The sequence below is a fragment of the Mus musculus genome, chromosome 17 (assembly GCF_000001635.26).
Source record: "Mus musculus strain C57BL/6J chromosome 17, GRCm38.p6 C57BL/6J".
Lineage (NCBI taxonomy): Eukaryota > Metazoa > Chordata > Mammalia > Rodentia > Muridae > Mus > Mus musculus.
Genome location: NC_000083.6, coordinates 8339845 through 8362979, shown reverse-complemented (window position 1 = coordinate 8362979; position 23135 = coordinate 8339845). Strand labels below are relative to the sequence as shown.

Sequence of the window (23135 nt, the reverse complement as noted above, 5' to 3'; positions counted from 1 at the left end):
ACAAAGCCACAGATGCTTGTGTCTTGACCTCTAATAACTTGTGATGTATTGGAGATTAGTTCTAATGCTTTGTCTTAATTTGGCTCCCAAAAACCGTGCTTCCAGACGCTGAGGGTCCCTGCCCCCAGCTGGCTTTGATTGATAATAAAGAATTGCCACACAGCCAATGGCTGGGCAGGGAGACAGAGGTGGGATTTTAGATTTTGAGGGCAAGGGACAGAAGAGGAGGGGAGAATGGCTATGACCTGGAGGGAGAGAGATCAGATTTCAGGGTTGCAGGAGACTCTTCTCACCGGCTCGCATTTACTCGCCAGCACATCTGTTGGAACCTACTTCTGCAGAAGACCAGCCGAAACAGCTAGCCTCCTGAGAACAAGTAACTACTAGATTCTTGCATTCCCCATCTACAGCGGCTGGTTGTTGGGATAGTTGGACTACAGACTCAGGAACTGCGTGGCTCTTTCAACCTGCTAGTAGAAGTCACAGGAAGAAAACGGGACACTTTGAAAAGTGATTATGGCAGTGAGTGCTAAGGAGGTGTACAAGCAGGTCCAGAAGGGCCCCCTGAAGTTGAAAGGCGTGGCAGAGCTTGGTGTGATGAAGGGGAGGAGGAGGAAGTAAGATGAGGACAAAGACAAGGCCAAGATGCTGGAGGCCATGGGGACACGCAAGAAGAGCGAGGAGGAGAAGAGGCGCTGCCTGGACAAACGCATGCTGGTGCAGGCAGGCTTCGAAAAGATGCAGGAGGAGCAGCAAAAGGAAAGAACCCTGAAGAAGACATCAAAAACCCACAAGCAGAGAGTGGAGGACTTCAAGTGACACCTGGACACACTCACCGAGCACTATGACATTCCCAGAGTCAGCTGGACCAAGTAACCTGCCCCTGGTGCAAAAGGCAAAAGGCTAGATTGTCAGTGTTTTGTCCCTCCGTGTTTTCTAGAATGTTTTACACCTGGCTGGTGCATCTGCTGAGACCAGGTTTTCTGAGCCTTGATTAAAGGCAGGCTGTCCTTCCACTGGGCTCTGGTTTTTGGGTAGTTCCCTTTCCTGTTTGGACAGCATATGTGATAGATTGACATGCTGAGGTCACTTCTGGATGAGGGCCATGAAAGGATGGTTCTCTTCCCACCCTCATTGCAGCATCTGTCTTCACTTACACCACAATGCCAGGACAGGGAGCTCCTGCCTGTGGACCACCACAGAAGTCCCCACAGTGCTGCTCGAAACCACCTAAAGCAAGGGCGGGACACAGGACACAGGTCTCCAGCACATAGCCTGTCCCACAGTCTGAAGTTGACTGCTATGGCAGCTGTTGCTAATGTCAGTTCACAGTAATGGCACCTGGGTTTCTAAGCATGTGCTATGAGCCCGGTTGGCATTCCTGATCTAAGGACACCAAATGCCAGATGTGGGCTCGGGCACAGTGCCAGCAGACTTGCTGTAGTGGTGCAGATGCTGTAGGGCTTTCAGATCCAAAGGTCTAGGTGGGCCACTTGAAGAGTCTCTGCACTCACTGTTGAGCGATGCAGCTACTGTTGCCATGGATACTAAAAGAATGACAGATTGGTGGAGCTGACATGTATGGATAAAGCGAATACCAGTCGTGGCGTGTGAATGTTGTCTGTACAGGCTGTCCATCACAGGGAAACCTTTCCATTCTCCCCACGTCCCTGAACAATGAAGAATGCACAGTGCAAATCCAGTTTAGTGTGAGGAAAAATTGGATGCTTTTGTGTTTTAAAGGTGCGTGTGTGTATATATACATATGCCTGTATTATATAATGTGCATTGGGTGTGTGCACGTGTACATGTGCACATGTATAGAGGATAACCGGAAGGATTGACTCCTTCCATCATGAGGATTCTGGGGGGGTTGGATCCAACTCAGGCTTCGAAACTTGGCTACGAGTGACTTTACCCACTGAGCTATGTCAGAGTCCAGATGGCACATCTATCCCACCTGTGTTCACACCTGAGGGAGATGGTGTGTGCATATCTTGTCTCAAGTGTTTAGGAACATTTTGGATTTGGGGATTTTTCCAGATTTGGGAAAGGCAATGATTTTTGTAATATATGATGAGATGTTGCAGTGACTGCCACAAGTTTGCATACATTTGATTTCTGTTTGATTTGCCCTGTGCACTTAGCCTGTGCACATTTTATATTACTTATTTTGTCTTTGAACATCATACACAAAACACACAAGTTTTTGAACAATTCTGTGCATGAATAAAAAAGAAAAGTGATTATAGCAATTAAAAAGAAAAGAAAAAGCTGCAGGAGAGAAAGTACCCAACAATGTAGGTGGGAAGGGAAAGCGGTCCCAGGGGGCTGGGGAAGGCTGCCCAGAAGTAATAGATTTAGAAGGTGTTAAGCTAGAAATACCAGAGGGGAGTGTGTGCTAGCTATGAGGAGGTTCAGAAGTGCCCAACCATTGAGCTATCCAAATTAGCTGGTGTGTGTGTGTGTGTGTGTGTGTGTGTGTTTTGTTGGTGAATCCAGAGCTTTTGGGCAGGTACAACCCTCTGGGAGCATCAAGCCTTTCCTATTTCACTGCTATAGTAACATCTTACACAGATGTCTGAGCCTGACTCCCAATGACCTGTTGATGGCCTGAAACAAAATGGCAAGTCTCAAGAAGAGCAACTTATGCTATAAAATTACCACTTATCAGAGAGTGTGATGCCCTGTGGACCCCAGGCAACAAGACCCAGTATCTGCCTCAACTGCTCTAAACCCCCAGGGCCCCTCCCTCATGCTGCCCTGTCTGGGACTCACCTGTTGCCTCCTTGACTAGTTCAGCAAACACTGCCTTTTCTTGCTCTTGGTTATTCTTTTTGTGACCAGTTTTCCCTATGCTTTTGCAAAAGGCAGGTAGGATGTAAGAGAAGAGTGCTGGTCGCTATCCTGGGGTCTTTGGAGGAGCAATGGAAAGAAACGGGATGAGGGAAAACCTCAGATGGGCACAGAAAGCCTTGAGCTGACTCCTGCAGGATTTGAGATGGCAACAAAGAGGAGAAAGAGCTTTGGCCAGAACAGCCTAAAAAATCAGGCCCCGGTGCAGGGTCGTCTGGTAGAACGTTGTAGCAAAAGATGCGGGCATGACCAGGCAGGCAGCCTACTTGTGCACAGTGTGCTTTGAAATAAGAAGCAGAGCGCCTCCTGCTCCTGAAGTCAGAACGCTGAAGTCTTAAGTAGTGCGAGTGGCTGGTAGCTGGCCTTCACGTGAGTCTGCACATCGCACATCTTTAATGTGCTTCATCTGCATACAGACCCTGGTGGTCTGAGAGCTTACAATCCCTCCAACCCAAGGCACTATGCTAATCAATCACAGCTGATAAGCTCCCACTTGGAGTGGTTGCTTGTGTGCAATAAAGCAGTGGTCCCTGAAGATGTCTCCAGAATGGTTTGTCTCTGCGCCCTTTACCGACCCCTGGGCACCGCTCTCTTGGTTGGGGGTGCCCCGGTGATGACGGCAGAACTTCAGAGAAAGAGGGAGGTGGGAGGGGGGTCAGGGAGCAACATCCTGTGGGAACAATGGGCCAGTATCCTTGGTGCTGTGACCATGGAGCAGTGAGGTGGCTGGGTGTGGTGGCCTCTACTGGGACCAAGCATCATATGACTCTTGGAAACAGACAGTGGAAACCAGACCAACATGCCTCCTAAATCTGAGCGATGGCTGAGCCAAGGACAGAAAAAAAGCAAGAATAGGCGGTCTCTCAGTCTATAATTGGGATACAGGTTTGGAGTGCCATTAAAGTCTGCTGCCTGCTCCAACTGTGAAATCCACACCGAGGAGTTCACAGGACAAGCTCCACAGATGTAGTGGATAATTTTTTTTTTAAATCTACCCCGCTTTAAGCAATTGGCTCCTGACATCTTGATTGATCACAAACCAATTAGAAAACAGTGCCTTAACATCAAAACCACCCTCTACACAGACAACCACCATGTTTGTTTGCTGCCTCCAAAGGTGTGTGTTCTACTGTGCCTTTTAATTTCCAACTCTCTTGCCCCTGCAGAAGCCAGGGTGTGGCTGCTGCTCGATAAGACGCGCCATGGACGTTTCTCCCCATGATTGTGTGTTGCAAATGTTAATAACCAGGAGGGCTGCTAGTTGTTTGTTTGCTATCTCTTTGGGTCTCTTCTTTTTAAAAATTAATTTTTTGTGTGTGTATGGGTGTTTTGCCTACATGTGTGTTTGTGTACCAAATGCATGCCTGGTGCCTGAGGAGGTCAGAAGAGAGAGAGACTGGAGTTATAGATGGTTGTGAGCTATGGCTGGGTACCTCTGTGAAAACTCCCATTCACCAGGTCTGAGGCCAGGCTGCTGCCCCCTTGTGTGCTCCTTTCCACAAGGCCAAAGGTGCCACAGACTCTGGGTCTCTGCACCCTCAGATATGAATGTTCCAGAACAGAGGAAGGAAGGGGTCAAGCAGTCCCGTGAGAGGCATTCTGGGCAGCAGATACACAGGAGTCCCTAAGGCTTTCCTATCTCAAAGGAACCCTGGACAGAGCAGTGTGGGAAGAGGAGCCCCAAGAACAAACGCAGATGCCTCCTGGCTTTTTCACTAGTGAAGCCACCACGCCACATCAGCCATGCCAGAGCAACAGAGCCTCACCTTCTGAGGGAAGCTGCCTGCAGGATTGGATGTGGCAAATGGAGTTCCAAGTCTCCCTCACCTTTCCCCTCCTCAGGTTTCTCTCCCTCGTCCCTCTTCTTTGGATTCCTCCTCTGCTTCCCCCTCCTCCTCCTCATCCACCTGAACTCACCACACCACCGGAAGGCGTGTGTCCCGACAAGGAGGGGCCTAACTAGAACAAGATTTTGATTTCTCAGTTTTGCTGAGACTCTTTTGGACCATGGAGTGGAGTTTGGTTTTTTTTTTTTACACACACACACACACACACATGCACTTGACTTGACTGTAAGGAGCTTTAGCTGTGTTAACATTTACTTGAGTATGTCACCTCTGTGGCCAAGAGCTAGAGCAACTAGGATTCTCCGCAGGCTCCAGTCATGGGACACACTTGTCCCTTCTGCTTAGATATAGTTTCTTATCCTCTCTGGCTGCTCATTAAAGCAATTACCTGTCGGTGAGGGCCTTGTGCTAGGCGTCTACTCAGGAGAGGCCGATTCAAGCCCCTGTGGTAAGTGTGGAGGCCTGTGGGTGTGCTCTGAGGAGTTACACTTGTGAAGACAGAACACACTTAGCACAGGCAGGCCTAGGCCCAGCCTATGGCTGTGGGGAGGGAATGAAGTCACCTGACTGAAGAGAGCAGCTACAGGAGATGGGAAGCCCTCAGGGCAACAGCCCTTGGACTCAGGCACCTCATCTATCGCCATGTGACTTTAATTACTGAGCGCAAACCCACCTGGCTACAAAGTACAACTTCTCAGGAGAACCCAACACCTTAAGACACTCTTTCTCCCTGTAGATCCCAAAGCATCATTTGCCAATGGAATTGTTAAGGTCCCGAGTCAATGTCCATGGTTCTACCCTCCGGCCCCCTATCTGCAAGCGGAAGGGCGTTATCCTATCCAGACGCCTTATCAGCCTCGTTCACCTGAGTCCTTACCTCTGCTTTAGAGATGGTTCAACTACGCAGGAAGTCAGACAGCATCTTTCTCCGGGTTTATTGAGAACTAGTTTTTCTCTGGAACTTTCTGACCCCTCCCCTTATACTCCAAACTTGGACGTTTCCTCCAGACTGTGTCTTCATGAGGGGTGGACAAGGAACAGGGGCTACAGGTTACCTGGGTAGATATCTTCAGACAGCTTATAATGGCAGTGTCTTAGGAAGTGCCTCATATGGTAGACTCACTACGGAGCCAGGTGACATGCCCCGGCCACCCTCCTAGAACCAGACGCACTGCTGCTGGCCTAGGTTGGTGGGTTCATTGGTTTTTTTAACCAGCCAGGACTGAGCAGAGCATGTCCATCCCTCACACAGAACAGATAGGAAGAAAGGAAAGTGGTTTGACACTGTTGCTCTTTGTCATTCAAATGGGAGTGGGGACACACAAGTAACTACCAAGAGAATCTAGGAATGTAATAAACAATATTTTTGATACTGTCTTATATAGCCCAGGCTGCCCTCTAATTCCTTATACAGCCAAGCATGACATTACGCTCCTCTGCCTGCATCTGCCCTGCCTGCATCCTCCCTGCCTGCATCTGCCCTGCCTGCATCCTCCCTGCCTGCATCCTCCCTGCCTGCATCTGCCCTGCCTGCATCCTCCCAGCACTTGGAAGGCAGGTTTGGAACCTTGGAGTTTATGTTGTGCTGTGAATCAAATCAAGGGTTTCATGCAAGTTAAGTAACCCACCCTGTCAAATGGGCTATAACCCTACCCCCTGATTTTTCTGAGTTTTCATGAAAATTAGAGGGGATGGCAATCTGACACCGGCAGCTAGATTTAATTTTGCAAATGACCCCTTTCCCCACCAGGTACCAAACCTTCTACATCTCACTAAAGTCAGGGCTATTGTCAATGTCCTTACCTCCCAGACCTGCCACCCCCAGGCCCTAAAGAGACTCATCAGACCACAGAGTCTTTCTGGGCTTATGCAGTTGCTGCCCAGATGCCCTGAGAGCAGGTGTGTGCCCCAGCTCCTCCTGCCTTGTCCTCCCTCCATATCCCACCCACCTCTATACCAAGGATCTCAGCCGTGCTCACCCAATGAGGCTGGGACCTTGTGGGTCCCACAGTCACATTCAGGCAGACTCACCACAGGCTTCAGGACACTCTGTTGTCACAACAAGGCAGCCCTAGTAACAAGAGTGCAGGAGGAGACTTGGTGTGTCCTGCCCTGGGCTCAGTCTTCGGCCCTGTGGCACATTCTCTCTGCCTCTGGAGAGACTTGAGTTTTCCCAGCTACAGCTTTCTTGCTCTTTTTGGATCCTTTTTTTCCTAAGTAGAGTTCCTTTTCATGTTGGGATCAGACACTAGCTCTCAACTGCTTGGCAATAGTTCATATCGGCGACCCCACCCCCAACCTGGCCTACTGCAGAAAGCTGCTGAGCAGTGTGTACTGCTAACATCCCTTCCATACCTACTTAGGCTAACTGTGGAAATGCAAACAACACGGTTTATTCTTTCACGTGGAAACAGAGGAAGCAACCACTGTGAACTCAGCTGTCTGTCAGGCAGAGCTGTTACAGCCATGTTCCTGGGTGCTACCATTCAGAGTCTTCATTCAGCGTGATGTGCTTGCAATGATCCCAGCTTTCTAGGTCTTTGAGGACCCTCTTCTTGGGGAGCATTTCCGCAGCCATGCACTGAGAAGATAGTGCTTGGTAGTCTCCCAGGACCCAGAGTAGGCTCATGTTATTAGGAACACTCCTGGGGCTCGAGAGATGGCTCAGCGGGTTAGAGCACTTGTTGCTCTTGTGAAGGACCAGCATTCAGTTCCCAGCACCCACATGGTGGCTCACAACTGCCTGTAAGTCCACTTCCAGGGCATCCAACGCCTCCTTCTGGCTTCCTGGCCTCCCAGGCACCAGGCATGCACATGGTATACACACACATAAGCAAAACACCTATACACACACACACACACACACACACACACACCCTCATGCTACCTGACTAGGGTGCCAGGGTCATCTTTGGCTCCTCTTCTGGGCAGTCCCATGCTGGGCTGGTGCTCACTGAGTCACACCCTGACCCCTCTGGCTCTGCCTCCTAACCATGTCTACACCCTAGAGAGGGCAAGTGGCCCCATGCATTTCTGTCTTAACCTATCTGAAGGCAGAGTCCTAAAGGACTAATCTGCCTTCTCTTACCTCTCCCAGGCCTCTTCTAGACTGGTTTGTGGCTCAGGTCCTCTGGTCCCTTGTCCTCTGCCTGGCCAGACTCCACAGGTGTTTATTGGGACACTTTCTGCAGTCTTTGCTCAGTCACCTTCCCAGTGACAATACTTGGGAGTTCCTAATTTAATTTTGTCCTGCCCAACACTGGCTCTAATGAAACCTGATCTGCTTTTTCTTCCCCCACTGCGCATGTCATCTAACCTTATGCCATTTGCACATTGTCTACTAACTGCTGCCTCCGACCACAGGAACATAAACCCTGTGGGCCTCCTAGGCAAGGGCTTCATCCAGCTCTTCAGCCCCTGCCTCATTTACAGCTGTCACTGGGTAAGGAAACAGTGGACCCTACAGTCGCTTCTGTTCCCTTGCACTGCCTGGCCAGTGCCTCCCCTTCCCCTCTGCCCTCTACAACACTACACTTCAGTCACTCACCACTGAGCACACAAGCTGCCGGTGGTCACCTTGCTGCATGCCCCTGAGAATCCATGTGAACACCCTCAGACCAGGCAGGCTTGGAGATGGCTGATGGGCTGGCTGGCTAGTCTTATGTCAACTTGACACAAGCTAGAGTCATCTAAGAGGAGGGAGCCTCAGTTGAGAAACACCTTCAGAAGATTGGGCTGTAAGTAAACAAATCTGTTGGACATTCTCTTAGTGATTGAAGAGAAAAGGCCCAGCCCATTGTGGGTGGTGCCATTCCCTAGGCTTGTTGTCCTGGGTTCTATAGAAAGCAGGCTGAGCAAGTCATGAAGAGCAAGCCAGTAAGCAGCACCCCTCTATAGCCTCTGCATCAGCGCCTGCCTCCAGGTTCCTGCCTTGTTTGAGTTCCTGTCCTGACTTCCTTCAGTGATGAACACTGATGTGAAAGTGTAAGCCAAGTTAACCCTTTCCTCCCCCAGATGCTGTTGGCCATGGTGTTTCATCACAGCGACATTAAGCCTAATGAGGACAGCTGGTGCAGGAGAGCTAGGTAGCTCCAGCCCTCCCCTCAATAACTTCCTTGTTCAGAAACACAAAGCAGGCCTACTGTGTTCTTTGTCTTAAGATTTTAAAAAGAAAAAATGGTTGTTACTTATGTGTCTGTATGTGAGGGTGCCTGCAGAGACCAGAAGACGACACCGATACCCTGGAGCAGGAGTTACAGACACTCAGTGGCTCCAGAGTGCTAGAAACCAGACTTGGGTCCTAAGCACTTTTAAGCACAGTCAACTCTCCAGTCTGTCGTTTTGGTTTTTTTGTTTGTTTGTTTTTCAAGACTCTGTGTGTGTGTGTGTGTGTGTGTGTGTGTGTGCAGCAATTTTTGGCTGTCCTGGAACTAGCTCACCAGTCTGGTCTCAAACTCAAGAGATCCAGGCCTGTCTCTGCCTCCTGAGTGCTGGAATTAAAGTCACATACCACCGTCACTTTGCTCTCCAACCTATTTTTATTTTTGAGGCAAGGTTCAGTGCTTCCCAGAAGAGCCTCAGCCCCTGCATGCAGCCAACCATGTTCTTGATCCTCTGATCTCTCTCCATTCCCTGAATCCTGGGATTGCAGGTGTGTGTCTTCAAACCTGGCTGAGGCGGTACTGGAGTGGAACCCGTGCTTTATGCATGCCAGGTGAGTGTCCTATACAAAGCTCTTTTACCCCTCTACTGCTATTTTAGGGTTCCTCTTGTTGCAATGAAACACCATGACCAAAAAGCAACTCGGAGAAGAAAGAGCTTATTTGTCTTACACTTCCATATCACTGTTCATTATTGAAAGAAGTCAGGACAGGAACTCAAACAAAGCAGGAACCTGGAATTCTTACCTGGAAAAGTACTGCTTACTGGCTTGCTCCCCATGGCTTGCTCGGCCTGCTTTCTTATAGAACCCAGGATCACCAGCCCAGGGACAGTATCACCCACAACAGGCTGTACCCTCCCCCATCAATCACTACTTAGGAAAATGCTCTACAGCTGGATCTTATGAAGGCATTTCTTCAATTGAGACTCCCTCTTTTCAGATGCCTCAAGCTTACGTAAAGCTGACATAAAACTAGCCAGTACAACTGACCCTTTGTCAAGTTGACATACAAACACATCACTTTTTAATTAGAACTTTCCCTTTCTCATTTATCCCTAAGGTGGAGTATTAATATTAATATAATAGTATAAAAATAAATTTAAAAGTTCCACAAGTCTCAAAAATTCCAACACATTAAGAAGTTCAGCCTCTTTAAAACATTCAATCTCTTTAACAACCCCAAATCTCTTTTAAGTGTTCAAAGTCTCAGCTGGGAGGTTGGCGGCACACACACCATTAATCCCAGCAGATCTCTAGGATTCAAGGCCAGCCTGGTCCATAGATCGAGTTCTAGGACAGTCAGGGCTACACAGAAATATTATCTTTAAAAAAAAAAAAAGTGTGTGTGTGGTGGGGGGAGTGAGGGGAAGACAACTTTAAATTTTTTGTCTTCCCAGATTTCCCCTCAATGATGCTGTTCTCTTAATCGCTGCTAATTTCTCAGCACTAGCTGACCAACATCGAGTATCCCAGCAAAGCAAAAGTTTTACTCTAGTAGTTCAGGTACCTTGCTAATCACAGTTGATTCTCCAGCCCCAGCTAACCAGAACTGCAGATTCTTTCACACAAAAGGCCTGGTAAAGTCTTTACTTCCTCTGAAACGTCACAAGCCAGGCCTTCATTGTCTGTTTTCCTCTCAATGTTCTTATCTTCCAAGTTCCTGCAGGATAGTTCCCTGAGCTCTCACCACTCAATGACTTTTCTAGCCCAAAGTTCCAAAGTCCTTTCCCAGTCCTCTACCTAAACAACACGTTAGGTCTATCACAGCAATACTCCACTATCCTGGTACCAACTTGTCTTAGGGTTTCTCTGGCCAAAAAGCAAGTTGGGGAGGAAAGGGTTTATTTAGCTTACACCTTCATATCACTGTTCATCACTAAAGGAAGTCAGGATAGGACCTCAAACAGGGCAGGAACCTGGAGGCAGGAGCTGATGGAGAGGCCATGAAGAGGTACTGCTTACTGGCTTGCTCCCCATGGTTTCAGCTTGCTTTCTTATAGAACCCAGGACCACCAGCCCAGGGATGGAACCACCTACAATAGGCTGGGCCCTCCTCCATCGATCACTTATTAAGAAAATGCCCTACAGCTGGGTCTCGGGCAGTATTTCCTCAACTGAGGCTCCCTCCTCTCTAATGACTCCAGCTTGTGTCAAGCTGACTTAAAACCGCCAGTACACCTGCTTCCAGTCCGTTGTCTTGCAATTCAAAACTTCACCTTTCCTCAGCTCCTCATTGGTTTTCCCAACCAGATCTCTGCGAGTTCTCCACAGTGGGTGGAGCCACACACAAGGAAGTGTGATGGACAGGATGATGTCTGTTTCCCCTGGGCCCGAGTCTGATTTCTTCCTAAGCTGGTGTGAGAGCCCACACCATTCCCCCACCTGCAACTATAACACTCTTAAGTCCCTACACATGCCCATCGTTTGAGGGGCATCAGCATGGCATAGCCGAGGGGCTGCAGATGTGTCAGCCTAGACATACCTCTAAAAGGTCTGACAAGGCACCACCTGCAGAAAACACATGCCCCCAGAGCCCTCGGGGCTGAAAAATCTGAGAACACCATGGTGGGTGCTACTGTCCGCAGCACCCACGTTTCTGGTTTTCAGCATTTATGCATGTGATCTTGGGTAAGCTCGCATCCAAGGGTCTCTTTAGATGACATGTCCACTGTTGCTGCTTCTCTACAGACCTGACACAGGAGCGGGCATGATCAAAGGGCCCTTTGTCCAAAGTCATTGAGCCTTGGGTGTGCTTTGTCCCCGAGTGTGACATCACCACAACCAGAGGATTCAGACAGCAGCAATTGTCTCAGGACTCTTTAGCTTGATTGTCCCCGGGCTGCACATGTTGTGGTCAAGCGAGGCTCACAACCCGGGGCAGTGCCAGAGAATTAGACACCATGGGGACGGAGGATAGGGAGGATCATGCTGTTGTGTGCCAGGCCCAGCCTCCACATGTGGGAGACAGCAGAGACAAGGGGAGGCTAAATGGCTGACAATGAGCCAAGTGGCTAGGCTCAGGCACTGCCTGACAGTATGCCGTCCACCTAGAAATATTGTCCCCTTTGTGGTTGCCAGTGTTCCCTTGCTTCCTTGACATGTTATCAGACGGCTGGCTTCACTCAAGCGAATCTTTTAGCAGTGCCCAAGAGGAAGGAACCCATGCTTCACCGACATAGCTAAGTGGTCCCACCACTGTGTGGGACCCATCACTGCTGTGATATGAGTAAGAAAGTTGTCACCTGTACTCCCTGAACCACCATCTGAATTCAGATGGGACCGACCCCCTGGTGTGAGGAGTGAGAAGGATGTGGGGGGGGGGTGGCGAGGGTGCGTAAGTGGGAATACATTGATCCCTTTGGGCATGTGAGTGGAAGGGGCAGGATGGTCACAGAAGGATGCTGTGACTGGACAGTCACCACACACACAGCAGAGTCTCCCTTTAACTAAGAGCTGGGCCAAGGAATTGCATGCAAGCTGAGGGCACAGGCAAGAGCTCAGAAAAGAAGCCTGGGCCCTGGGCTGTGTCTCTCCATCCAGGGGTGGGGAGACTCACTAAGGCTCAGATCTAACTCCATGTGGACTCCAGCACAGGGCAGGGAAGGTAGACACCCAGGAATGCCACACATGCCCCTCTGCTGGCATATCAGGGTCCTGGGAACAGAGCAGGAGGACTCATGGGAGGCAGGCCAGTGACTACTGGAGAGTGCTTGCTTTCACTGATGAAAGGATAGCTTCAGTCACATGGCTATCAGATGTCCTGAATGGGTGACCACTTAGGGGGAATCATGGACAGAATAGTTTTTTAAAATAACACAAGAAAATTATTGGTTAGGGCTCATTCAGACACCATCACTGGTAACAGATTAGAAGGTCCAATGTGAGGACGTGCACACACACACCCCACATACCACATATACACATACACACACACATACATACATACACTCATACACACACCTCACACACACAACACACATACATACACATACATACATACACACACACACACACATACACCACATACCACACACACATATACAGACACATACATACACACACATCACAGACACACACCACACACATGCATATAGACACATACATACACACATACATACACAGACATGTATATACATACACATACCACAACCACGTACACACACACACACTACACACAGAGAGACACACATACTTAATGTATAAAAATAAATGTAAAAATAAAATCACAATAAGAAATAGAAAAATAAGTCACAAACAGAAATCAGCAAAGTCCAAATTTGGTCACTTTAAAAATGAGTTGTATTGAGCAAGTTCCCACAAGATTGATAGAGAAAATTAAAAACATGAACTCTAGGATGAGGGCTGAGAGAAGGCCTTACCCGTAGGTCGTATGGGTTTAGGGACTGTCCGACAGTCCCGGACAGTGTCTCACTAGTCCCAGCTAGCCTTGAACTCACAGAAACCTTGCTGCCTCTGCCTCTTGAACACTGGGATTAAAGGTGTGCACCTCTAACACTGGCAAAGCCCTTGTCTTTTGAGCTCCCCAGTCTGTGGGTTCTAAGGCAGCTTGAACAGACACTGATAGTGGCTTTTAAAAGGAACTGATTGGTCCAACCTCCCATTGCTGTGGACAGACAACCCCTCAAAGGTCTCCTCGCACAGGCCGAGTCTGTGAGGTCTGTGTAGCGAACAGGATCCGGCAGAAATGACATTCTTTTCCAAGTGAATCTCTGGATAATTCTATCCCGCTGGAGGCTGTCCTGATGAAAGTCCATCACCTGTGGATATTTGTCTTGTTCATACTGTCTGAGAATATTGAGTCACTGGTTGGAGTGGGATATGCACAAGATTCTCGCTTCCAGAAAGGATTGACTGACGGCAAATCCATCCTGAATGTGCACAGCATCGTCCCATGGGCTGGGATTCTGGCCAGGAAGAGGAAAGTGAGCTGTGTGTTAACACTGCTCCCTGACTGATGCAATGTGACCGGCCACTCACATTGCTGCCTCCACAGCCAAAGCCATTGGCACAGTCAGTCACACCTACATGGACTGCAGCCTCAAACTGTGATCTTAAACACATCCCCCATCCCTTCTTTCAATGCTTTCTTCTGGTGCTTTGCAACAGAAATGGGGAAGGTAACTAAGGCTCCTCCAGGTGCTGGAGGACTGGGGGTGCGATCATGTGGTCCATAGACCTTTGGACCCAGTTGTGGGGGAAATGTAGAAGAATTTGAAGCCTAGGGGTTTAATGAACCATGTGAAGGAGACTTCCAAAGACCAGGGACTAAGAGAAATGTGGACTATCGGCGCTTCAGGGAGGAGTACAAAGAGGCAGAGAACCTGGCTGAAAAATATTCGGGAAGCTAAATTTAAAAGCAATGGAATGGGGTGCTGGTAATACACTCCTTTAATCCCAGCATTGAGATGCAGAGGCAGGCAGGTCTACAGAGTGAGTTCCAGGACAGGCAGGGATAAACAGAGCAACACTGTCTCTGGAGAAAATAGAGTGTGTGTGTGCGGGGGGGGGGGGGGGGGGGGAGACTGGGTTGTTTGGTGAGGAAATGTTATAAAATGGTACAACATTCAGGCTGTGGGAAGGCTATTGCTCACCATTCAGATCTACAGTGAAAGAGAACAGAAAGATTGGAGAGGTGGGGGAATGTGCTGTTTGGAAAATACAAAGAGTGGAGATGAGCTTAAAGACTCCAACAAGGATACAGACAAAACAGCTTCTAAAGAGAAACTGGAAGAGCTGGCGAGCTGGATCAGTGGTTAAGAACACTGGGTGCTCTTCCAGTCTGGGTTCAATTCCCAGAACCCACATGATGGCTCACAACTGTCTGTAACTCCAGTTCTAAGAAATCCAGTGCCCTCTGTTGGCCTCCTTGGGCACCAGGCACACAAAGAGTGCATACACGTATAAGCAGGCAAAACACTCACACACATAGAAATAAATACCAAAACAAGAGGAGTGTGCCAGCTGGTAAAAAATGCAAGCTTATTTAAGGAGAGACTGAACTGATGTCATTGCTGGAAGGCTTTCCCCACTCAGAAACATCTATTCAAGGAAGTGTTTTCCAAGGTTCAGCTGCTGCGGTGCATGAAAGCCACGACCGCTGTGGTAGAAAGATACCAGATGGCAAGTCCAGCTGGCAACAGACCCGGGCAGCAGCATCTGCCTGGAGGCAATTTTTGTGGCATGGGAAATGCAAAAGTTATGGGATATAGAGGTTTGCACCCAGGTTCCAGAAACTTACCAAGGCTTGGGAATGGGCAGAAGGATTGGATTTCCCACAGGAAGCCCTAAGAGACCACTGAACCCTAAATCAGAGCAGAGACCCTGGGATGCTGGAGATGCCCAAACTTGGTATGTCCACCATGGAAAGCTGCACACACAGCGTGGAGACCTCAAGGGAAAGGCCAGGTTTGCTGCAGGTGGGGAGCTGGAGGGAAAGGCAGCTGTGCCCAAAGCAGCTGAGCCCAAGGCAGCTGTGCCCAAAGCAGCTGAGCCCAAGGCAGCTGTGCCCAAGGCAGCTGAGCCCAAAGCAGCTGAGCCCAAAGCAGCTGTGCCCAAGGCAGCTATGCCCAAGGCACCTGAGCCCAAAGCAGCTGAGCCCAAAGCAGCTGTGCCCAAGGCAGCTATGCCCAAGGCACCTGAGCCCAAAGCAGCTGAGCCCAAGGCAGCTGAGCCCAAGGCAGCTGAGCCCAAGGCAGCTGTGCCCAAAGCAGCTGAGCCCAAGGCAGCTGTGCCCAAGGCAGCTGTGCCCAAAGCAGCTGAGCCCAAAGCAGCTGAGCCCAAAGCAGCTGAGCCCAGGAGAGCTGAGCCCAAAGCAGCTGAGCCCAAAGCAGCTGAGCCCAAAGCAGCTGAGCCCAGGAGAGCTGAGCCCAAAGCAGCTGAGTCCAAGGCAGCTGAGCCCAAGGCAGCTGAGCCCAAGGCACCTGAGCCCAGGGCAGCTGAGCCCAGGGCAGCTGAGCCCAGGGCAGCTGTGCCCAAAGCAGCTGAGCCCAAAGCAGCTGAGCCCAAGGCAGCTGTGCCCAAAGCAGCTGAGCCCAAAGCAGCTGAGCCCAAGGCACCTGAGCCCAAGGCAGCTGAGCCCAGGGCAGCTGTGCCCAAAGCAGCTGAGCCCAAGGCAGCTGTGCCCAAAGCAGCTGAGCCCAAGGCAGCTGTGCCCAAAGCAGCTGAGCCCAAGGCAGCTGTGCCCAAAGCAGCTGAGCCCAAGGCAGCTGTGCCCAAAGCAGCTGAGCCCAAGGCAGCTGAGCCCAAGGCAGCTGAGCCCAAAGCAGCTGAGCCCAGGGCAGCTGAGCCCAGGGCAGCTGAGCCCAGGGCAGCTGAGCCCAGGGCAGCTGAGCCCAGGGCAGCTACATCCAAGCCTCGGAGCTGCAACACTCAATGTCTGCCCAGCTGCATGTTGGTCTCATATTGGCCCAATCCTTCTTTGCTGTGCTCCCGTCCCTCCCGTTTGAAACAGCAATATTATTCTGTGTCATTTATGTCAGGAGCATGTAACTTGTTTACCAGTTTTTATAGAGGCCCAAAGTTACGAATTTATCTTGAGTCGAAGAAGAGACTCCGCACTTTTGAGCGACGTAGGAACTAGCAGATGCTACAGAGGCTTTTGGGTGTGTTTTACTTGTAACTTAAACGTTTTAACCTCCCTTGTAACCCACCACCCACCAGAGGGAGTGGAAAAGAAAGGATATGGGAGAAGTGGAACTGTTTAGAAAGGTTCTTTGGAGCAACTCCCATTTGTGTTGTCTGGAAATCAGCAGTTCAGTTCATGGGTTAGTAGGCAGTGGTAGCTCGATCCACTTGCAAACACCTCACTACACCAGCAGTCAAGTTCGGTAGAGTTGGCTTAGCAACAGGTGGTGACATGACCTGCAGAGACAGCCAGGCCTCAGCCTTGGCTCGAGTCAGCAGGAGGGGCCAGCAGGAACACCAGGAGAAGTTCTCAGCTGTGCCTCTCAGGGAAGTGAGGATCATCTAAGATGGGAGATCCACAAGTGTTGCAAAGCTAGTTGTACCAGCGAGCCAAGCTCTGTCTCCACCACTCCATGGGGTTCTATTTATGCCCTCCAAACGTCACATGTCCTCCATGTGCTGGCCTCCAGCACATGCATCCAATCAGCTCGAGTCTGCTGAAGCAGCAACAAACTGCAGCACACCACCAGAACTTTTTGGGGGTGGGGTGGGGTGGGGTGGGGTGTGTTTCTTTCTCTCTATTGAGTCCTGACTAATCTCTCCTGTGTCTGCTTCAGCAAAATGTTCCTCCACGAGTCTACCTTAGCCTTTCACACCTGTGTCCACTTTAACAAAACATTCCTTCATATGTTTGCCCCAGCAAAACACCTTCCAACTGACTTTCCAAAGAACCCTTAAGTTTCCACTTCATTTACTAGCATGTATTTTACTAGCATGCATTTTATTAGCATGTATTTCACTAGCATGTATTTCACTAGCATGTATTTCACTACTGAAATGAGCTAGTAAATGTCCCTTTAAGGCACAGGGTAGAATATTTCCATTTAGAAGTACTGTGTCTGGCTGTCAAGTTTCTAAGAGGTGGAGTTGTCAACCCAGAATCACCTAGAAGACACAGCACATCTGCAAAGGGGGTTCCAGAGAGGCTTAACAGAAGAGAAGGCCCTCTTGGAATACAGGCAGTGCTATCCCATAGGTTGGTACTTTAAATGAAATGAAATGGAATAATAAATAAAAAGGAGACAGCAAGCTGAGTTTCAGTGTTTCCCCCTCATTGTTTCCTAAGAGAAGATGCAATGAGCCCTCTTGGCTGCCAGGTAACTAACTTCCCCTCCACAGTGTCCTTGATCCTGGCAGGCTGTGAGCTAAGAGAAAGATAACCCTCTGGTCTTTAAGCTGCGTTTGTTAGCTGTTTGTCATAGCAAGGGGTAAAGTAACCAATGGACGGATTCGACACAGTCGCAATGGCCAGTGCACCGAGGTCAAGGAATGGGCTGCTTGCTTTGATGGAGACACTTTCTTTGAATGATATACTACAGTTATCATGCTAAAAAGAGCAAAGTGTCCTAATGCCAAGCTTAACATACGCGGACCCTCACAGGATCCCTAGATCAACCACCCTGAACTGAACTGGAACTTTTCAGAGGAAACCGCAAAGCTACCAGTCCTGACATTTTGGCATCGATTGCTATTCTACAAATTAAAGAAAACAGTAACAATACCTATCTGAAGATGCCAGGAACCCTCTAAGTGTCCTACAAGTGTCCCACTTAAGTGTTTCACAAGGTATGGAGGAGATGATGTCACAGGGTCAAACTCTAGAACTCACAGGCACATACCATGGGCATGGTGCACAGTTTTCTTTCTCATTTCTCTCTCAATAATCAGGTCCCCGCTGATTGATTATTCCCGCAGGTCGGGGCAACATGCAAGGTTACCATCTAGGATGCACACCAACCTATCCCTTAAACATATGAGGGAAAGAGGGAGAACGGTTCGTGACTTTACATTCACGATTCTTTTCTACATGGGCTGTTAACGACAGGTCACACTTAGTACACAATCCAGTAGCAACCCAGGCTGTTACTCAGATGGACTTCTGGCTAGGATGGCCTACAAGATAGAAAGTGTGTTAGGCAGAAGCAAATGTTTTACTGGATGCATGCAGGACACGGTGTCACCCAGGTTTCATAATCTTCTTGAAATACATGCCTATTATATGCACTTTTCTCGTTCTGTGGAGTGAATGTATTTGGAATGAAGAGTTAGGGGTATAAAGCTCTCATGGGAAATTTGCAATCTCTCCCAAGTTCGTTGTTATCCACTAGCATTCTCAGAAGGCTTTTGTTCTTAAAATTCTTAGAAATCTAGAGAATCTCTAGTAGAGACTTTGGTGAGCCCAGAACTCCCCAGGCCTAAAAAGGCAGGCAGTGAGGACCCACCTCAGGGGGCTTACAAGTGTTTGAAGGCTCCTTTCTGGATGGTTATCCGCTTTTTCCAAGAAGCATCACACGATATCCAATTGCTTTTTTTTATTATTATTATTTAAACCTTAAGAAATTGTAGCACAGTGACTAGAAAATGTCCTCAGAATGTCAGCAACGAGGTAGAGACCCCGCAAGTCACGTGCAGGCCTTCCTTTCCTTACAGAGAGTCATCGGCCGCCCAACACAAACATGCCCCCATCTCTGAAGTGAAGAGCCAGGCAGGCACACGGGGCCCCTTTGATCACCAGCCAGAGAGAACGTTGAGCTTTGCTCTGAGGCCAGTTAAAAAGTGAGAGGGAGCAGTGGGGAGGGAAAACCAAAGCAGACAGACAGGGATGGACAGGGTGGTCCGCAGACCTCCATGATGGCCAAAGGGGAAGGAAGATCTCCCTAGAGGCCACTCCTTTAGGAGGTACCAGGAACGCTTTCTGGTGTTGTTAGGGCTGCTGGGGGCAGGAAGCCAAGCACGTGAAGTACTGGCATTTGCGCTGAGTGCAGACGGGATAAAGCCGTGCTGTGCCAGGCTGGAGGGCAGAGGCAGTGCCCTCACCACCCAACTTGCCTAGAGGAACAGCCCTTCCACCCCTCCCCCACCAGTGTTGCTAACTTTGCCCCTTTGGCATTAACCATTTAAAATCAATAAGTAGCTTTTTTTTTTTTTTTTAACTCATCTGGTGTCTAATGTAGCTCCCTCTGTAAGGCCTCTTGGTTGGCAAAGCTTGCACCAAGAAGGATGGAGAGGAGAGATGGAGACAGAGAGAGAGAGAGAGAGAGAGAGCGCAAAGATCTCTACAAGGAAAAAATATAATTGGTCTTTTAAAAATGTAAGGCTTTGATTTAAAATACAATCGAGAATTGACACATTAAAGTCTAACAAGACAAACATTAAACTGGTTATTGACTTGCATACGATAAGTTAAAAAAATATTGAGGTAATGCATTACGTTTCTACAGGCAACCTTATCTGATTAGAACAAACACTTCCTTCTTATCCTTGGGGTTAAATCCACTCAGGCACAGAAGAAATACAAAAGAATCATCCTCCAGTTAATGGGAAGGGCTCAGCTATTAAGAGACAGGAGTTTTACCCTTCATTCAAATAATAAATAGGATTTTAAAAGCCACTATTTACAGCTTACAGAACCCCTTTGTCACTGGTCTTCACAGTGATGAGAGAGAGACACCTGCCCTGGCCCACAACTACTTCCTGCTTCCGCCTCAAACTGCTCCGTGGGCAGGCTTGCCCTGCCTTGCTTTCACCCACCGACGTCCTCTGTGCTGAGAAGTTCCTTCCCTAGCTACTGAGGGAGACATTGCTGTGCCCTCAAATAAAAACTGCAATCCCAGCAGACGACAACCCTGACTCCTGTCCCCACCTTGATCCAACTTCTGAAAACAATTCCAGCTGTGCCATTGGAGACACCTGTGTGTGGCTGTGACTACCTGCATGGCCATATATCCACATGTATGTGAGAGCCAATGTGTGTGTTATCGTGTGCATGTGTGCGTGGCTGTGTATGTAGGCATGCATGCACGCATGACAGCTAGTGGAATGGGGTTGCCTGTGCATAGCCATGGGAGTGGAGTGTGTGTAAGTGTCTGGGATGGCTGAGTACTAGCTGGCAGGCGGAGCACAAGTCCTCCTGGATCACCCAGTGGCAACAGTACACTGTTTCAGGGATGCTGGATTACAAGTTTAGTTAACCAGTTTCCAATACCTAACATCTTTCTGACTTGTAAGGAAACAAATCCTATACATAGATAGCACCATGTCCTAGTTCTGCAACAGAAGATCACCCCACCCTCGGTGGCCACAGGCTTGCAGAGTCCCCAGGAAGTGGAATGCCACCTGGGGCAGAGGACCTCTGGGTCCAATACTTAGTTAGGGTGAGAGGTTAGAAGGCATTTCACAGGTCCTCCCCCGACCCCCACATTAGGGAGGGCGGGGAGCAGGAGGAGCAGGGGACAGCTGCTAGAGTCAGGCGAGTCTGTTGTGTCCCACGCTGACCTAATTGCACAGGAGGTGGGTGGTGAGGCGTTAGAAAAGCCTGTGGGTCACTCATGAATAAGCACACCTGGGGAAGGTACCAGGCAATAGTCCTGTCCCTTGCTGGCCTACCTGGTTCACAAGAGCCCAGGTGTGCAAGGAGCCCAGGAGGCGGCCGTGGGCTTCAAGCCAGGCTGGGTCCCACAGGCCCACCTAGCCTCACAGGGTGCTCAGGTGTGGCAGCGAGTCCAGATGCCCTGTGCGGCCCCTCGCAGCTGCCGCCGACTCGACCCCACGCAGCCACTCGGTGCACTTGCGCACGAGGCCCTCGTCCACCACCTCCACCTCCTCCTCGTACTCCTCATCATCGTACTTGTGCTTCTCATTGAGCAGCGACACCTTAAGCACTGGGCGCAGGCTGGAGGGGCACGGGCTGGGCAGAGTGGCCTGCAGACCTCCTGGCAGCAGCGAGGCACGGGGAGGGCGGCTGCTGACAGCCACAGCCAGAGGCGCGTTGGGGACACTGGTGGGGCCACCCCTCCGCAGGGTCGAAGCCCTGGTCCGGGGACAGGGTACCAGTGGGAGCCGCGGGTCGGCAGAGGGTGTGGGGAAGGGCCTGCGGGGTCGCGCCAGCAACTGCTTCTCCAGGTGGCGCCTCTGGATGACCAGGATGGCTTCTGGGGTGAGGTTCAAGGAGAAGCGCGTGGCGTCGTCGGGCCCAGCCCCCGCCCCCGCAGAGGTCCCCGAGGCGGTGGATCCCGCTGGGATGTGGCTGCAGGCGACCCGCCGGGGCGCGGAGCACGTGGTCGAGGTCCCCCCACGGCCCGGAGAGGGCTGGGGCGGGACGCGTGCGGAGGTAGCCGGCTGTGGGGTGCCCGAACCCAGGCCGGGGCCGCGCCGTACCGGGGGCCTCTTCAAGGTGGCGGAGGGCCAGGAGCTGGAGAGCAGCATCTCGGGCGGCCTCCTCTTTTTCTCGCCGCCGGCGGCGGAGGCAGCGGGCGGTGAAGGCGCGGGCGGCGCACAGGGTCTCCGGGATAGCTGGCGCGCAGCGGGGCCCCCCGGAGTTCGGGGGGGCGGCGGTGGTGGTGGCGGCGGCGGCGGCATAGGCAGGAATGACATGACTCTGCCGAGCAAGCGGAGCATCAGTGTCCTGGAAGGAGAGGGGCGGGTGGGGCGGGTCTCAGTCGCCGCGCGCGGAGCCGCCCCACTGGTCTGGCGACCCCCGGCACCTCCCCATCCGTTGCTGATCGCCGCGCGCTCCCCGCACACCCACCTGCTAGCAGCCGCAGCATCTCCCGCTCCCTCCCAGTTCCTTCAAGCGAAGGCGCCTCCCGCCCCTCCCTCGCTTCGGCAACCCCGGGAGCTCCCTCCGTGTGCTCCGAGCTGGGTCCTTCGGTCACGCCAGCAGCCGCCCCACTGCTGGTGAATCTGGATGTCGCCTGGATCGCACCTCCGAGACGCGCCGGGCTGGGCCGGGCGGCAGGAGGAGGAGCGCACGCTGGCAAGGGCTTGCCAAGTCCCGGGCTGCTAGGGGCTGCGGCTATCGCAGACTGCTGAACGCTGGAGACAAAGTGCCCGACATTCGCAGGGGCGGGAGCTGGCACCCAGTACCCCAAGTCTCTCCTCTCTCGTTCTCCCATGGCTCGAGAAGTGAAGGATTAGTCCATCAGAAGCAGAGAGCTAGGTCTCAAGGGAACTGGTAGCACCAAGTCACTGGTGGAGTCCTGCACGTTAGACAGAGAATCCTTTCAGATGACTCCGGAGAGGAATTTGGAGCCAATCTGGAATAGCAGAGAAAGCCGCCAGTACCGGGTGGGGCTTTTAGGCGCTACCTAGGTCCCCCCCCACCCCCCGCATTGTATCCCAAGATACCACTCCTTGGGAGTTATTTACACATTAAAGCCATTGTTGTCTATGAATAGGCAAGGTTTTGTTATACAATAGCAACATAGGAAATATATGACATGTTCTGTTTTATCAAGTGACTGCCTGCAATGCCATGTGTTGTACAAACAAGGGAAGCTGGCTGTTTATACATGAAAACATAACCACAACACTGAAAGATCCAATAAGCTAGCCATTCAACAGTTAGAAGACAATGCACCTACAAGTCAAAGGGATTTACCGGGCACCTGTTTCACTGAAAGGGAGCAACAAACAGCTAGACTTAAAAGACTGCTCCCCGTGCACAATGAATAGCTCTGGCCCAGGGTGAGCACATGGGAAAGTGGGTAAGCCTCTGTGTCTTGTGCCAACAGTCACCCCACCCCCTCCTCTTCTGTTTGTCCTTTTCCAGTAGCAACTGGACACTC

The 23135-nt window shown here is 50.6% G+C and overlaps 3 protein-coding genes and 1 pseudogene across 6 annotated transcripts in view; 2 read left to right on the top strand and 2 right to left on the bottom strand.

The window, feature by feature from the left end:
• Positions 1 to 7220, bottom strand: part of T2 (brachyury 2) — a 66969-nt gene extending 59749 nt beyond the window's left edge. Inside the window, exon 1 of one of the 3 annotated variants that reach the window (XM_030249629.1) lies at positions 6735 to 7220. The gene's annotated coding sequence lies outside the window, so the exon portion shown is untranslated. Of the gene's footprint in view, positions 1 to 6652 lie in introns of all 3 variants that reach the window. The other 2 variants (XM_030249626.1, XM_030249628.1) reach the window with 2 other exon arrangements.
• On the top strand, positions 445 to 966 carry Gm46593 (annotated as a pseudogene).
• Positions 7221 to 15071: 7851 nt separating the features above from the next.
• Positions 15072 to 17625, top strand: Gm46592 (predicted gene, 46592). The gene has a single exon (XM_017317760.2). The coding sequence runs from the start codon at positions 15074 to 15076 to the stop codon at positions 16463 to 16465; it is 1392 nt and encodes a 463-aa protein (XP_017173249.1). The 5' UTR covers positions 15072 to 15073; the 3' UTR covers positions 16466 to 17625.
• Positions 17626 to 18866: 1241 nt separating this feature from the next.
• Positions 18867 to 22574, bottom strand: Prr18 (proline rich 18). Of its 2 annotated transcripts, none has more exons than NR_028280.1 (2): positions 22274 to 22574; positions 18867 to 21973 (listed from the first exon to the last, which is right to left on the bottom strand). NR_028280.1 is itself a non-coding variant. In NM_178774.4 (2 exons), exon 2 carries the CDS (start codon positions 21964 to 21966, stop codon positions 21043 to 21045), a length of 924 nt encoding a protein of 307 aa, NP_848889.3. In that variant the 5' UTR covers positions 21967 to 21973; positions 22097 to 22241; the 3' UTR covers positions 18867 to 21042. The 2 variants fall into 2 exon arrangements, 1 of the variants encoding a protein (NP_848889.3); NM_178774.4 differs by lacking the exon at positions 22274 to 22574 and adding an exon at positions 22097 to 22241.
• Positions 22575 to 23135: the final 561 nt, after the last annotated feature.

Coding starts and splice junctions, on each gene's coding strand:
- Gm46592 (XM_017317760.2), top strand. CDS start 15,074: ATGCAAAAGTTATGGGATATAGAGGTTTGCACCCAGGTTCCAGAAACT.
- Prr18 (NM_178774.4), bottom strand. CDS start 21,966: ATGCTCCGCTTGCTCGGCAGAGTCATGTCATTCCTGCCTATGCCGCCG.